Source organism: Morus notabilis, unplaced genomic scaffold, assembly GCF_000414095.1.
Source record: "Morus notabilis unplaced genomic scaffold, ASM41409v2 Scaffold535, whole genome shotgun sequence".
NCBI classification, from domain to species: Eukaryota; Viridiplantae; Streptophyta; class Magnoliopsida; order Rosales; family Moraceae; genus Morus; species Morus notabilis.
The window spans coordinates 505,475-522,813 of NW_010367018.1; the positions used below are offsets into that span (position 1 = coordinate 505,475).

At 34.5% G+C, this 17,339-nt stretch overlaps 1 protein-coding gene across 1 annotated transcript; it reads left to right on the forward strand.

Annotated features, from left to right (window-relative positions):
• The first annotated feature begins 10,030 nt into the window (after window positions 1-10,030).
• Window positions 10,031-14,068, forward strand: LOC21404759 (AP-4 complex subunit mu). Its single transcript, XM_024174494.1, has 13 exons — window positions 10,031-10,360; window positions 10,734-10,828; window positions 11,121-11,324; window positions 11,448-11,564; window positions 11,653-11,781; window positions 12,088-12,214; window positions 12,403-12,506; window positions 12,610-12,714; window positions 12,794-12,888; window positions 13,197-13,284; window positions 13,383-13,443; window positions 13,571-13,644; window positions 13,757-14,068. The coding sequence occupies exons 1-13, from the start codon at window positions 10,303-10,305 to the stop codon at window positions 13,853-13,855; spliced, it is 1,356 nt and encodes a 451-aa protein (XP_024030262.1). The 5' UTR covers window positions 10,031-10,302; the 3' UTR covers window positions 13,856-14,068.
• Window positions 14,069-17,339: the final 3,271 nt, after the last annotated feature.

Below are 17,339 nucleotides of genomic sequence, written 5' to 3' on the forward strand. Positions count from 1 at the left end.
GATTTTGATTACATGCTTGTAGAAATCTAAACCAATCTTGTATTCTTTGATTACTACCTTGAATCCAAGCAATGTTATCTCTAATTCTTTTAATATGACCTGACATTGATTTTAAACCGGATTTTACTATTAAATTAATTATATGACATGCACAACGTTGGTGGAAAATATCATTATTACTAAATAAACTTAAATCATTTTCAAAAAGTTCTATTGCTTTAGTATTCGCAGTTGCATTATCTAATGTTATGGCCATTATTCTATCTCTTAAACTATATTCATCAATAACAGATAAAATTGTGTTATCTATTAAATTGGCAGTATGTGATCCTATAACACATTTGAAACCTAAGATTCTCTTATCCAAATCAAAACCTTTATAATAATGTCCGGTTACAGCTAAATAATCCTTGTTGGCAACGGCGAACCAAATACCCGCCGTTAACGCAACACAACCACTAGTAGAGTGTAGAAGGTTGATTAATGCTTCCTTTTCTTGTTTATATAATTTTAATGCATCTTTCCTAAGAGTAGTTCTAGAAAAAAATTGTGCATTAGGATTATATACAATTTTAATATAACGTTGCCAATTTCTTTGTTCAGGAAAACTTAGTGGTTGATCTAATGTGGCTATTAATCGTGGCATTTTCATACGATCAACTTGCGGATCGTATGTTCACGTGCTTAGACCGCCGGTTTGGCGGTCAAACGATAATTGCGTTTGGCGGAGCTGATCTCCGCCTCCTTACTTTTGAAGACACTTTTCAGAGTGCCTTCTTAAGTGTGTAGTGTCGTGAATAGTGTTACCTTATAATTTCTCACCACAATATTTACATTGAGCTACGTATTTAATGTTACCGTTATTGTTGACGTCCTTGAATGTGTTGAAGTGCTCCCAAACTACTGAGGTGCGCTTGCATTTCTTCTTAGAACTTGCAACACTTACACTAACACTACCGCTTGCCTCTCCTCCACGGCCACTTGTGCCACCACCATTGCGTCCCCGACCTCTAGTACGTCCACCAGGGGTCGGATTTGCAGTTTGATCAGTAACTCTTTCCATAGTTTGCGATTCCTGCGATTGAAAAACATTAGGAAATTGCCCTTCTTCGATGTTGAATTGGGCATCAATAGAAATATCACCACCATAACCAGAAGAAGCCATTATGAAAAATAAGAGAGATTGAGAGCGCTTTGAGAGAGCTTAAGAGAGATCGAGATTCGAGAGAGATTTAAGCAAGATTAAGAGAGATTTGAGAGAGATTAAGAGAAATTGAGAGAGATTAAGAGAAATTGAGAGAGAATGAGAGTTTTGGGGTGAGGAAAATGGTTGGGGGGAGGGGGGGTATTTATAGGAAAATTTTTGGGTTGAAAAAAAAAAATTTTCCCCCAAAAATTCGGGTCCAACGGCTACAAAATTTTCGGGCAGTTCGGGCAACAATCGGGCAGTTTGGGCAACGGCACAAAATTCAACCGTTAGGTTCAAAAATTTGGGCAAAATTTGGGTTCGGGTTCAGGTTCGGGCAAAAGACCGTTTTTTTTTCAAAATTCGGGCATTTTTCGGGCTAACGGTAAAAAAAAAATCGGGCATTTTTCCGGCACGGGGCAAAATTCGGGCAACGGTCACCAAAATTTGGGCAACGGTCACAAAAAATTTGGACAATTCGGGCACAAATTCAGGCAGATTCGGGCAGCTTCAGGTATTGCCGAAAAATTCAAAAAAAATCCGGCGAACGGTGGGGGACGGCTTCTCCACGGCGGCGGCCTGTCGGGGGGCTTACTCTTTTCGGGCTACCCGAGCCCGTGCCCGAAGAAAAGTATTTTCGGGCGGCGAGAGGGGCCTGCCCGCCGTGCCCGAAAATTTTCGGGCATCGGGCAAGCCCGCCGCCCGAAAGTTCAGCACTACGTCAGGCCTTTACTCCGCATGGACCCCATTATGCAGAACCTTCTCTCTCCGCTAATCAGAGCTTGCCACGTGTCACGGCGAGCAACATTTCCTCCTTCTCCGCACGCCACGTGTCCCACATGTTGGGATTCTTCAATCTGTTTTGTTCCGTTGATACTCACGGATAACCTCAGCATTCAATCTCAGCATAAAGCCTTGTAAATCCAATTTAATTTGATAAAAAACATCCTTTTATGTTTTTCTTGCTGAGTGTTTTTTTTTACATGCCTAGAAACTCTATAAATAGGGTCTTTGTTAAGTGTATTAGGTTGTTGAATTTTAGTGTAAGTTTTTCTCTCATCTTCTTGTTCTTATTCTCATATTTTCTTTTTAAAATTTTATGGGAATTATGTGCAAGTTAGGCTAGAGTATTTAGGTGAGGCTAGAGATGATCCTATATGTGTAGTGAACTTGTTTGGATTTTGATTCTCCAATGGTTTGTAAGTTTTATACATTTGAGTAAATAATTTTCTTTTATCATATTTCTTCCTCTTATCAATATATTTTATTGTCAACTTTTATATAAATCTAGTCAAGCTCTTTTTATGTGATTGTTGTATTAATTATATATTGATAGATATTGTTTTGTGAGTAGTCTTTTACTGTAATATTGCCAACGGTATATTGTCGCTTTTAGATTTCTCATAAGATAATTTTTCTTAGTTCTAAACGTTAGAATTTTATTTACTCGAATACATTTTTAATTCATATGTTCTTCAAATATTTATTTTCTGATTGTTTGTTTGGGATGTGAAACTTTCAATTGAGTCAATTTATGAATCAAAATCTAAATAGGTGAACAGAGCATGTGGAGGATTCTCAATGCCTTACCACTTTTTATTATTGAATTTTCTCCATTTTAAATTGTTCAAAAAAAGAAATCATAAAAAAACACTCATTCCTTTTCTTTGTTTGATTGCTTACTTTCCTAACGCTTTTTATTTGCTAGTCATTTCTTATTCAATTTAACACCTCCTCGTGGGATCGGCCGTCTAAATTGTACTATAATTGACCACTTATTTTTGTACACGTTTGGGCGTAATCAAATTTTGACGCCGTTATCGGGGAGTTGCGTCAACAAGATTATTCAGTAGATAATTAGCCAAAGAGATAAGTACTTAGTCTTTATTTATTTTAATCTTTTTGTTTAGCATGTTTCAAAAAAAAAAAAGCATCTTTATTTTATTTGCTTGGTCGTGAGTCAAATACATTTGTGTCTGTAATTGGTTGTGTTATTATCTTTTGTAATCTGTTTTCATTATCTTTTGTTTTGTCTTTTAGTGGTCACTTAGGGCCCGTTTAGTTCGCTGATTCGAGTTTTTAATTTGAGTTGAGATGTGATTTTATGTGAGAGCTTTTTACTGTAGCAAAAAGGTTAGATTTGATTATTTATGAGAGCTTTTTACTGTAGTAAAACTTAAATTCTAAACTCGAATCAGCGAAATGAACGGGGCCTTAATCCGTTGTGAGATTTTGTTTTTCATTAGTTAGTGTGTGCGTTTTGTGTCTTTTGTGTGTTAGTAATCATTAGTTTTGTTTAATATTATTATTATTACCATTATTATTTCTTTCTTCTTCTTTCTGTAACGTTTTATTAATTTCTTTAGTTTTTTTTTCTTCTTTTTCGAATTGCACGTTCAAAAAAAAAAAAAAAACTCATTGCTTTGTCGTATTAGCCTGTATTCAATTTACATTGCTTTGTCAATTTTCATTATTTTACGTCATTTTGTTTCTGGTTTAGGTGAATTATTTGGACAGCTTCTTTCTTTTGGTTTTAGTAGTAGTTAATTGATTTCAATAGCCTAATTAATTTTTCCTTCATAAATAGTATTAATTCTTAGGTTGTGATTTTTAGGTTGTGACTCTTAAATGACTAATTTAGACATTAAATTAGGACTTTTAATCTCTCATAATTTGTGTAACTTTAGGTTTTAGAATAGTATTAATTTAGGGTACTAATATCTAACATTTAACATTTCATAAAACACGTCATAAAATACATCATAAAATTTAATAAAATTTTCAAGTAATTTTGTGGAAACGTTGGAAAGTACAAACTAAGGGAGTTCTGTCTAGGAGGCTGGTTCCTGTTAGCGTTCTACGCCACCAGTCTTTCCTGGGAACGTTGCTCTGTCTAGGAGGTTGGTTTTTAAGGAGGCCTCGCCCCACCAATCTTTCCTGGGAGCACTCTTGGGGGTTGCAATTTGCGGTTCTACATTATTATTTTCTTTGTTTAAAAAAAATCAAAAAAAATAAATAATAAAAAAATTTTAAAAAAAATTAAAAAAAAAGTGAAATGTTTTAGGGTGAATGAATCGTTATAGAGATGAATTAGGGAGATTCGCAAGAAGACCGAAGAACCCTAGTGAAATTTCTTCCCACACGTCTAGTCCTCCCTCGACCCCAGCCTCATTAGCAGTTGCAAAATTTGATTACGCCCAAACGTGTACAAAAACAAGCGGTCAATTGTAGTACAATTTGGACGGTCGATCCCACGACGAGGTGTTAAATTGAACAAGAAATGACTAGCAAATAAAAAGCGTTAGGAAAGTAAGCAATCAAACAAAGAAAAGGAATGAGTGTTTTTTGATGATTTCTTTTTTTGAACAATTTAAAATGGAGAAAATTCAATAATAAAAAGTGGTAAGGCATTGAGAATCCTCCACATGCTCTGTTCACCTATTTGGATTTTGATTCATAAATTGACTCAATTGAAAGTTTCACATCCCAAACAAACAATCAGAAAATAAATATTTGAAGAACATATGAATTAAAAATGTATTCAAGTAAATAAAATTCTAACGTTTAGAACTAAGAAAAATTATCTTATGAGAAATCTAAAAGCGACAATATACCGTTGACAATATTGCAGTAAAAGACTGGACCGCAGGACCCACGCGGAAATTGGATGGAAAACGCCTGACGCGCGCGTGAGAAGGACTCGTCCGGGGAGGAGGGCCGTGTGCGCCAAGCGCGCGTGCGAGCCGGTGCAGCTGGGGGCCATTGATCTGCGACGTGGCAGAAAGCGACACGTGGTGGCTTGGTGAGGCACGTGCGGCGTGGCTCGGCTGACGGACGACTGCTAATGGGTTAATGGGTCTCTTTCTTCTTTTTTTCTTTTTAGTTTTGACCCAAATACCTTATTTAAAAATTCCCTACAAAACAAATTAAATTAAATTAAAATCAAATACTTTCACACAAAATTAATTCCACGAAAATATTTAATTAAAACCCAATTTATTTAACAATTATGAACAATTTAAGTGCATTTTCATACACTTATCACAAAGTCTATACAAGATTACAATAACACTGTACAAAGTAAATAAATATTTACAAATTACAATAATAGAATTTAATTTGAAGCAGAAGGATCATCTTAAAAATTAAAAGTTAATCTATTAAATTTGTCGATCCATTCTTAGCTTGCCGGTGAAATTGAATCGTGTAAGCGTTGGTTGGAACGATCTCAATCCTTGATGCACACCAAAGCTTCAACAATATCTTGTTGCAATGCGTTTCTCCGTTCTTCAAGTATTCGGCCGGTTGTACTGAATGCTAGTTCGGCTGCAACAGTGGAGACTGGGATCAAAATGTTGGTTACCGAATCAAATTCGGATGCGGAAGCGTGGGGGATGGGCGGATCAAGTATAACAAAAATTTTCATAAAACCTTTGAGATACTCTATAGATTATATTAATTTATGCACGAATAAATTAATCACATTAATTTATTGATTAAGAACTCAATTATGAATAATACCTGGCCAACGATTAGGATGATAACTTGAGTTCTTTGACCTCGAACAATCCTTGCCCCAAAGTTTTGTGTTTAGAAAACCAATGTCTTCCACGTTAATTCTTAGAATCCATGAAGATGTGTGTGTGGACACACTTGAGACAAAACGGATTAGAATAAACACTTGAATTTCTACAAATACCAATGCATGCACGATGTGGAATTTTTGGAGAAAATTTTTTCCTTCCCACAATAAGAGAATTTCGGCCACAATAAAATATTATGTCAAAAAATTGTTCAAAAATTGTGTCTCACAATTTTCTATCATTCTCTTATTTATAGAGTAGAAGTCAAACTTCTAGAAGGAATCTAATCTATATCTCCAAGATAAAGATTGTTAATTATCTCATATTTGAATTTAGAACAAAATCTCCTCTTCTCTTTTATCCATTATGGCCGGCCATAGATAAGGGATTTTATCCCTGTGTAGGCGCCAATATCATATAGGGAACGAAGAGAAAATCATTATTTATCCTGCAGTCTAATTTTGACTCAAATTCAAATTCCAATTAAAGTCAAACTTAAATTAATTTGAATTCTAAATTGAACTTATCAAATAAGTTTAAATGGATAAAACTAGATGTGTTCAAATTTAAATTTAAATAATCACATTATTTAAATAATAATTAATTCTCAATTAATTATTTTTGAGTGTTTAATTTTTAGAATTCCATAATTCTAAAATTCACATTTTGTCCTTTATGTCTTGTAGAATTACTAGGATGACGCGGGGACTAATGGACCTATAATCCCGAGCTACAATAAAATTAATAATTAATTAAACACTTTAATTAATTAATTAATTCTATTAATTCCAATAGTTACTCCACTATAAACTTGGAATTGCACTCTCAAAATTATAGACATAAATTACTTCTAAATTGTGAAGTGTCTATTCGATATTGTCACTGCGTATAGATCAATCCTCCATAAATAATTCATAATTAGAGCTAGGTGAAATCCGTTAACCTCTCCAATTACATCTTTATCCTTGAGTACCATTGATTTTCTAATGGACAGTGATTCATAAAACACATTCATGAATCGGAACTCCTACTAGTCCAAGTACCGAATCAACCCTCAAGAGAATTATTTATCTACTTCTTTCTCAAGAAGGAATGGATTCCATCTCGTATAATAACATTTCTGGCTACCTACTTCATCATGTCTGTAAAATACAAGGAATATGATTCAGGATCTCAGAATCTATACCGAATAAATCAAAAAACACAAATCCATAAATACGAGTCTGTTAAGGACTCAGGATTAAGATCATTCTATATATGACCATCAATAGACTCAATAAGAATTTCTATACTTAACATAAATTATTAGAAATTCATATTGTATATGTGTCATTGTTCCACATAATCTCATTATGGGAAATACACTCATTCAATATATCACCATATTAACAGTGCGGATAACACCGTTCCATTCTAAATGGAATGACATGTATTAATAATGTTTTAATTAAAGATTTCGAACTTTAATTAAATTCATTATGAACATTACTTTTTTATTATTATCCTTAAATATTATCCTCTCGTATATAACACTTATATACAATGTTTAAGGTCACATAAATAATCATGCTATTTTTATTGATATTCATAAAATATTCATAAATATATGCACATAAAATAAAGAATAAACACTTTTATTAAATAAATAATAAATATCATATTACATCTTATGCTTCTAGAACACCATTCGTAACACGGGAATAGTTTTTTCTCGGGCTGCCCGAGCCCGAGCCCGGAAAAATGGTCGGACGGGCGGCGGACGGTGTCTGCCCGCCGTGTCTGAAAATTTTCGGGCATCGGGCAAGCCCACTGCCCAAAATTTCAGCACTGTTGGCTCTACAAATTGCAAACAATTATAGATACACGCATATATAAATTAACAATTTATAACAAAAATGATTGTAATTCATAAAAAAGTAGCATACTAGAATGACAAACGAACAAGCTTTTGTTAATGATTGTAATTCATTTCATTTTGAGGGATAATATATTAATAAAAAGAAAGATTAAAAACAAACCAAATGATTTGACCCAAAAATGCTTTCATTTCTGATCCGTTGGCTCAATTAATTTTTAGAAAGAATCGTGTTGTATGGGAAAATGTGAAGGACATGTGGAAGAACGATAATATGACACGTAGCCTTAACTACTCCCCGCAAAACAACAACCCTCGACGCCTGGGGCTCCCTCCGGTTCCGTTATAAAGAACCTAAGTGAAAGGTCCAACTTAGGGCGTCGATTCCTCCTGGCGTCGACAGTTCATATCGTCGACCTTAGGACATAGAAATCTCTCGACGGTGGAACCAACAGCCAAGAAAGATAGTTGGGTTAAGCAACACTGGCGACGAGGGGAATGCTCTTTGGGAAAAGGTCTGACGTGGCAGATTGCGTATAAAAGTGGGGGATGACTGCAAGGCAAACATTTATTGCGAACCCTTAAACCGCCCCACAGGAGACATAAAAGGGTTACAGGGACGCACAGAGCCGTAATAGAAGACTAATTGACTGAGTGAACAGTACTCTAAGTGATTAGTGGGCTACGACTGGGCCTAAAAAGGGAGAGCACTTGAGTGCTTCTACCTACGAAGGAAATCAACCCAGCGAAGAAAGCTCCCAGTATAAAAAGGGCAAGACTCCATACAGAAAAGGGGTTGAGATCCAAGATAGCACAAAACGATTGATGTAAATTGTAATCCTCTCACAAGAAATATACAACCACAGTGGGTGTAGCTCTGATTTTATAGAGTGAACCACTATAAAATTCCTTGTGTTCTTTATTTGTGCATACCTTTTTATTTACGCACAATACATCCCACCAACAAATTCTCACACACATTCAATACTAAGGCCGGTAATCCAACGGGAAACCCAGAGGTATCCCGGCATGTTTTTGTTGACGAGAAATCACTGTCAACAGATCGAATAAAAAATTTACAATTTGCAATTCACAAACGGTGTTTTGAATATAAAGTATACATACTATTAATTGTAAAGTTAATCCAATCAAAAGTGATGGAGGCAAATCGCTCATCTTTAAAGCCGAATGAACTATATTTTTCTTTATCAATCTCTGCCACGATCTCTCAGGCGATGACGACCCTCAATCTTAGTTGTGTGGGGTGACATTTTCCTTGAATTTTTTACGGCAAGAGAGAAATTGACGGCGATAGTGGCCAACGGCTATAGATAGATCGAGGGGAAAGAGCTAGAGCAAGGAGAGAGAGTGAGCGCGAGGGGATAAAAAGTAGCGAGGAGGAGAACAAGAGATAGAAGTCGGGAAAGGGGTGAGGGAAGAGAGAGATAGAGTGTAAGTGAGGGGGAGAGAAAATGGATTCAAAAAATTAGAGTTTCTTAGGTCCCGTTCATTTCACCGATTTGAGTTTAAAATTTGAGTTTTGCTACAATAAAAAGCTCTTAGAAACAATCACATTTAATTTTTTTGCTACAGTAAAAAGTTCTCACATAAAATCACATCTCAACTTGAATTAAAAACTCAAATCAACGAACTAAACAAGCCCTAAATAACATTAATAGTGAGGGCATTTTTGATATTCTCATGATAAATTACATTTATCAGAATTATGCTATTTATTAATATTCTTAAAATTTTATGCTATACTTTCGAAGAAAAAAAAGACTTTATTTTTATTGATATTCTGAAAATGTTATTTCTTCATTTTCAGAAAATTTTTTATAAAAGATATTATACTAAGGGGTTGTTTGGTTGAGGGATTCGTACCCCGATTCAAATCATGGTTCATGGTTCGTTACAGTGTTTTCTCTCATAAAAAATACACGTAAATCGAAAATGATTCTAATCTTATGATTCTAATCCATGAACCAAACGTCTCCTAAATGTGTTTTGGGCCTGAATATTAAATTCAATCTGATTCGAAAGATGTCTAAGCGGGTTGATACCAAACTACTAAAAAAAAATTTGTTAAATTTATTTTTAGAATGTATGAGTCAAGATTTTTACTCTTTACTCTTTATTAATATTCTATTAACTTGTATAGTTATTTAACTAAAAAATATTAATTAAAAATTTAAATTTAAATTTAAATTCATACATTCTAAAAAATATCTATCTCACTTTCCCAACTAAAAATCAAACTGCTTTTAGGAAAAAAAAAAAAAAAAAAAAAAACAGACTACTACAGGTTAGGACGGTCTGTTTGCTGCCGCCTAAACTTACACTACTATTAAATCATCATTATAAGTTTTTCTCAAATTTTTTTTTCAATGAAAAAATCGTGACATTTCTTTCCCACCTAACCAAAAAATGACAATTTTTTTCTTTAAAAAAAAAATGTTACCAAAAAAGAACCACGTGCTGTCCTTGTGACAACCGTAAACGTGGGCAAGAAGGAATCCCCGTTTCCTCCGACAGAAGGTCCAGCGGCTGCCACACGGAGCTCCGATCGATCCCTGCCTTCGGAGTTCGGACTGACCCAACAACAAAACCCACGCACGCCTTCCTCGTCGGAATCAAATATCGTCAGAGAAGCTTTCCTTCGGAAAACCCATCCGGCAATGATTTCTCAGTTCTTTGTGCTCTCCCAGAGAGGCGATAACATCGTCTTCCGAGACTGTAAGTCCTCCTCTCCACCTGATTCACATCTTCCTTCAACTCATTTTCTTACTTTCATCTTCTTCTTCTTCCACGAATTCTTGTTTCTCTCTCCGAATTTTGCATTTTTCATGCCTGTGTACAAGTGATGGCGGTTTTCTGAGGGAATCGAACGGTAATCGACGTTGATCGGAGGATAGGTGGCTGATGATATTCATTGATAAATTGCGAATTTTGTCCTAAAACTACTATTTTTGATTCGTTCGCGAAAATCTGATTAAAATTCAAGCACTATATGGATTGGTTTTCTTGATTTTGATTTATGATCGCCCAAATTGAAACCCGAACAGTCTGCCATAAGCATTTCGCGTAATGTTTTGTTGAATGCATGCAGATCGCGGTGAAGTTCAAAAGGGAAGTGCCGAGATATTCTTCCGGAAAGTCAAGTTCTGGAAAGAGGATGGAGAAGGGGACGCTCCACCTGTCTTTGTAGGTATTTTCTAACTGATTAAAAACGTAATTTTTTTTATGCTTCATTTATTAATATGTGAGGACTGTGATTGTGCGAAAAAAAAAAAAAAAAGAAAAAAAAAAAACAGAATAGTTAGGGGAAAAGACATGATTTCCTACTCAAAGACAATAATTTATGATCTCTCCTATCCGGGCCATATACTTTAGTATCCCAAATGGAGAAATATTAAATATTAATGCTTTTATTTATTTATTTATTGCATGTATAAGAGTTCCTGACCGTTTCTTATATGTTTTTCATTGCCCACAGAACGTAGATGGTGTAAATTACTTCCACGTGAAGGTTGCTGGGTTGTTATTTGCTGCTACAACAAGAGCAAACGTATCTCCTTCTTTTGTTTTGGAACTTTTACAAAGGATTGCACGTGTCATCAAGGATTACCTTGGAGTTCTTAATGAAGATTCCTTGCGGAAAAATTTTGTGCTCGTGTATGAGTTGCTGGATGAAGTCATTGTAAGTGCACCCTCGTGTTACTCCTGTTCTTGAATGGAAAATAGCCCGTGTTTTGTGCCTTAGCTATTTTGCTGTTTAGTTAAGAGCTTTGAACGTCGAGGTGACTCTTTCGTTTCGTGCTAGGATTTTGGTTATGTTCAAACAACTTCAACAGAGGTCTTGAAGTCATATGTCTTCAATGAACCACTTGTGGTTGATGCTTCACGTATGCCGCCTCTTGGCCCAGCTGCCATTTTTAGGGTATTGTTCTATGATAAGTTGCATTAATAGCGTGTTATTATATTAGGAATTCACAGTGTTGCTGACTTTTCACTTTCACGTTCTACAGCAAGGAACCAAAAGAATGCCAGGGACAGCTATTACGAAGTCTGTTGTAGCAAATGAGCCTGGAGGTCGGAAAAGGGAGGAAATATTTGTGGATGTAATTGAGAAAATAAGTGTTACATTCAGTTCCAGTGTAAGTACTATATGTTTCGCCTCATGATTCAGTTATTATTTTTTTTTCCTTAGCAATGTTAGCATTTCACTTCATACTGTTATCTCTTCAAGAAATTAACTAGAAGTTGTGAAACAAGGTTACACGAGAACTGTGTTTAGCGTGTTTCTCAACCACTGCCGGAATAAGATGATGTTGGAGAAGGGTCCGGCTCTGAACAGCATGCTTTGTGCTGTTTGACAGTGGCATTCTGGAGTCCTACTTCAACTAGTGACGCCAAACTGTGATACAATCATCATCATGACTAATAAAATGTTGGTTATGCAGGGATATATTCTCACTTCTGAGATTGACGGAACTATTCAAATGAAGAGTTATCTGACTGGCAATCCAGAAATTCGGGTTGCTCTTAACGAGGATTTAAGTATAGGACAAGGCGGAAGGTCAATCCATGGTAAATGATAATGGGATGTTCTTTAGTCATTTAACTCGTGTGTTCTTTCCGTTTATGATACATCTTGATGAAATGTGGTGGTGTTCTTGACCAGCAGTGTTAATGCTTGTTGTCTGTTGAAAATAACGTGTTCATTTACTTTTGTTGACTTTTCCTGCACCATATGAATGTTGTGACTTTTGCTGCAGACTATAGTAGTTCATTTGGGGCAGGGACTGTTACTCTGGATGATTGTAATTTCCACGAATCTGTACGTCTTGATAGTTTTGACATTGACAGAACGCTGACCATGGTGAGTGCTATTGAGGTGGTGGAAAAAATGGAGAAATGTGAGATATCTGGAGTCTTTATCTTTGTTAGGTTTAATTGTACTTATCATGGCAGTATTTTGACAGATACCACCTGATGGCGAATTTTCCGTGATGAATTATCGGATAACTCAGGAATTTAAGCCTCCCTTTCGTATTAATACCCTAGTTGAAGAGGCAGGACTCCTGAAGGTGCGTAGAACTGTTTACTCATGATAAAAGTAGCACCTGTTTAAGTCATTCACCTTAAACTAGTAAGTTACTTTTCTAGGCGGAAGTAATTATTAAAGTGCGTGCTGAATTCCCCTCAAGCGTCAGTGCAAATACAATTCTTGTACAAATGCCACTGCCAGCATATACAATTAGGTAACTCCTGTTTTTGCTTCGGATGTCATGTTACTGTCATAACAGTTTTAGCAGTCTCATTATGTCCAAGAGTTGGGATTCAAATAATGAAGACCAAAATGCTCAACAATGACAGCACAATTGCTTATGGGCCTGATAGATTTCATTTGCTAAACAGTGTCGTTTTAGTTCTCTTATGTTGCATTGCATTCGGGAATTATACACGCTCTTTGAAAAGATATTTAAAAAGGAAAGAAACGGTAATCTTATTAACCTTATATTATCCTCTTTATCACTGAGTATCTCATCTGCGTCGGTATAAATTTCAGGGCAAGTTTTGAGTTGGAACCTGGAACAGTTGGAAACACAACTGATTTTAAGGAAGCAAACAAGAGACTTGAATGGGGGCTGAAGAAGGCAAGAATGCTTTCCTCCATTCTCTCTGAGTTGCATTGTAGATATAGTATGATTTGGTTTACATTTCCAGATTTTGTAACAAGTGTTTCATTTTGTAGATTATTGGTGGTTCTGAACATACACTGCGTGCAAAACTGACATTTTCACAAGAATCACATGGTAGTTGACTATTTTATCTATAATAGTTTGTTACAGTTCTCTCTCTCTCTGTTTTTTTTTTTTTTCTTTTTTTTTTGGGCCAATGCAACGAAGTTTGTACTTATGCACCTCTATTTCTAAATTCCAGGAAATATTTTGAAGGAGGCTGGACCTGTTAGCATGACATTTACCATATCTATGTACAATGCTTCAAAGCTTCAGGTAAGCAATCTAGTCACATCAGTTGACCGTAGTTTGGAAATTAGCTCATGGTATGATCAGAACTTATAGAAAATACTTGAGAGCTTCAGTGCTCATTCAATTTTTCATGCAGGTGAAGTACTTGCAGATAGTTAAGAAGACAAAGACTGACAATCCTTATCGATGGGTGAGATATATCACGCAAGCTAATTCATATGTCGCTAGGTTATGATGCCTCTGCCTTCCCGGTTTCTATGTTCCTTTTCGTGCTTGCTTCGATTTCTCTTGCACCTAACTTTTGCCAAAACTAATGTGGTAAACCAAAAATATTTTTCAGCCCTTAGTAATGTAAAATCTTTGCCCTGTGCTTCGCAGAAATGTACCTATAAACGGTAGTGGAGTTTCGACATCTAAGCTTAACTTTGAAGTTCCTACTATGCTTAAATTTCTGCTTCTCGAAGTTAAAAGTCCTTATTTCCTATTTCTTATATTAAGAACTACCACTGGTCAAAAAGCTCTAATCATGGGAGTTAAGCTATCCTCATCTGAGCTTCTTGGAGAGTGAGATGGGGAATTGTTGGTTGATACACACAAATCAATAGGCTTTCTTATGTTGATTGTTGGTGATAAGATAGCTAATGGAGTGTGCTTTTCTGCAAAATAGTGAATTAAGTACAGTTTTGGTCGAAAACATCGGTGATGGAAAGTGCCCGTTGACAATTAAAAGATGTTAAGTGAATTGATGTGATAACATGCGTATGCTATACCTAATATGTTATCCCTATAAGAAAACATATAGGTGGGTTTAAAGAGGAACTAGATTCTATTTTATCCCTAAACTAATCAAAGTTAGTTAAAAGAGACTTTGATGGTCTAATCTTTCGGTTATCCTCAGAATAGGTGATACGGAAATGTTCTTCAGAAAATGTGGATTCCGATGAGCTAAGCTGAAGAAATTAGGGGAGTATAGAATACTATAGAGATATACCATTAATCTAGACTAGATACTCGTGCAATGAATAAAGTTTTAGCCTCTATTCGAATTCTAGATTATTTTTGGCATGGAAAATTTATAACTGAGTAGCTTTAGGAATACGATTCTAGTTCCATTACTCTTTCTGTGAAGGCTCGTTTTCCTTTTGTGAATGACCAGTGTATTTATATATTGTTTTATTTTTGACTAATCGGGTTCGACAATAAGAATCGTGTCTCTAATCATTTCAACCACAAAATAGTTCGTCGAAAACGGGAGAAATTAACGGACGCTTTAGTTTAGATAGATTTTGTAAAGAAGGGGAATATTGCTCTTGTATGTTTCACTGCAGCATAAAGCTGTGTGATACTTTTGATTTATTAATCGCAAATTCTTAATCTAGAATGAATTCCAATTCAACGCAGCAGCCGGCCAAAACGATATGAAATATTTTGAGCTTGTTTGGAGATGCTTAAGCTTTCGGTTGGCCAAGGGATTATGCTGTGTCATAATTTCATTGGTGTTTCCTTTATCTTTTTTTTCTTTTGGGTGTTTTAAGCTTTCTACAATTCGTTCTAGAAAGATCGCGAATTTACTTTTTTGTGATTACGTAAATACATATTCATACAAGTTGGTGAGTTTAATGTTTTTATACGTAAATAAAATGAAGAGCTCTTTCAAGCAAAAATAAGATAAAATAAAATGAAGAGATCCTGTACTTGTTAGGAAAAGAAAAATGGACAAAAACATCAAAAGGCCGTTTACTTATATAACATGTAAGGAAAAAAAGAAAGAAAAATCGTTAGATTGTGCAAAATGAATAAAGCACCCAGAAAAAAAAAATAAAAAAAATAAAAAAAATTAAAAAAATTAAACCACGGGCAAAATGGGAACATAGTTCTATTGCTGGTATTTAGGTAACATAAAGATGGAAAAAAGTTTTACCCTGCTGACTGAACACAGATGGGCACTCTGGCATCTGATGATGTAGTTCCCCAACCACCAAGCAGAATGCCAAATATTGCTGCATTTCTTTTATCAACAAACAAAATCACCTGAATAATCGGTTTATATTGCGCCAAAAAGATTATAGTAAATGAATGGTTTTTATGTTACATTTCAAGAGTACGTTTGGTAGTTTGTATTGTGTATTGTATTGTATAAGGTGTATTATATTTTATTATATTGTGTTACATTATTATAATATAATACGTTGTTTAGTGTCATAATGTATTGTATAATGAGTTAAAATGTAAAATTTTAATTATTTTAGGGTCAAAATGTAATTTTTGTAAAATTTTGAGGTCAAAATATAATTTTTCAAAAGTTGAGGTAAAAAATAAAATTTTATAAAAATTTTAGGGGTCAAAATGTAATTTTACAAAAGTTTTGGGGTCAATATGTAATTTTAAATTTTGAAGTCAAATGTAATTTTTAATAGATATATGAAGCAATATAGAAGAAATTCGTCAACAATATAAAATTTGCATTGTGCCTCTTAAATTTTTCAACAATTATAAGTTCTGATATGATTTTATGTTGGTCCGACTCCGACCTCTAATCATGCCTAATCTCTACATAAATTATTGATCTATTATAAAATAATATAATACAATACGTCAAAAATAAGCCGTATTCAATAATACTGTATAAACCATATTAATTTATCGTCCGTAGTAGTTTATACAATATAATGGTCACACCAAATATTATATTATTGTATTATTATATAATACAGTAGTTTAATACGTTCAAACAAATATACCCCATGTTTATTTTTATTCTCGTTGTGCATTACGGCATTAGGTAGTAAGTTTCACGATCCATAGTGGATGAGCTTAGTGCTTTTATTATTATTGCTATAATTAATTTTTGACTTACCTTTTAGATGAATGTGATGTGAGATTAATTTGATAAATGCCCTTAAATTATGTATCTTAGTTTAACATGTCCTTGAAATTTAAGGAGGGTTCATTTGTCTTTTAAAGTATGAAAAGTGATTCAAAACATCTCATAAACTAATTTTTTTCATAAATACCTCCTAAACTATTAATTTTGTGTCAACTTGCTCCATATATTTTAAAAAGTTAGGTGGCAATTGACACAAAAATAATACTTTATGGGGCAAATTGATTTAAAATCAATAGTTTAAGGGCATTTATAAAAATATAAATAGTGTCTTGTCACCAATTTGTTACTTTTATAAATATGTGAGACATTTTGAACTGAAATACATATTTTAAGAAGTGAAATGAAACCTTTTTAAAGTTCAGAAGGTATATTGAAATAATATACAAAGTTCAGACACATTTATGAAATCAATCCATCTCATATATCTATCACGATGCCACCTAGACCCAACTATAACTTTGCACCTTTATTCATATCTGTTTATCTATTTTTTTTTTTAATCGGTTGAGTAAATTACCTATTAGTTTTGATTATTAGTATCTGACTTGTGTTATTTTCATATATTTTCTTTTTATAAAAAAAAAAAGACGTGTTATTTTCATATATAAAGAGCATGTTACATAATTGCACGTTATCACGTTGGTTCCAATAATTAGCTGGGTCTTCCTTGGATAAAGCATAAGAGACAGGAAAATGCTTGCTAATGGGGGGAAAGGGAGTTGAATCTGTTTTTACCTTTTTTCTTTTCGTTTTTTTTTTTCTTTTTCCTTCTTGGGAACCAAATAGGGTTCTGAGCGACATGTCTGGATTTTGATCTTTGTGAATTGCGATA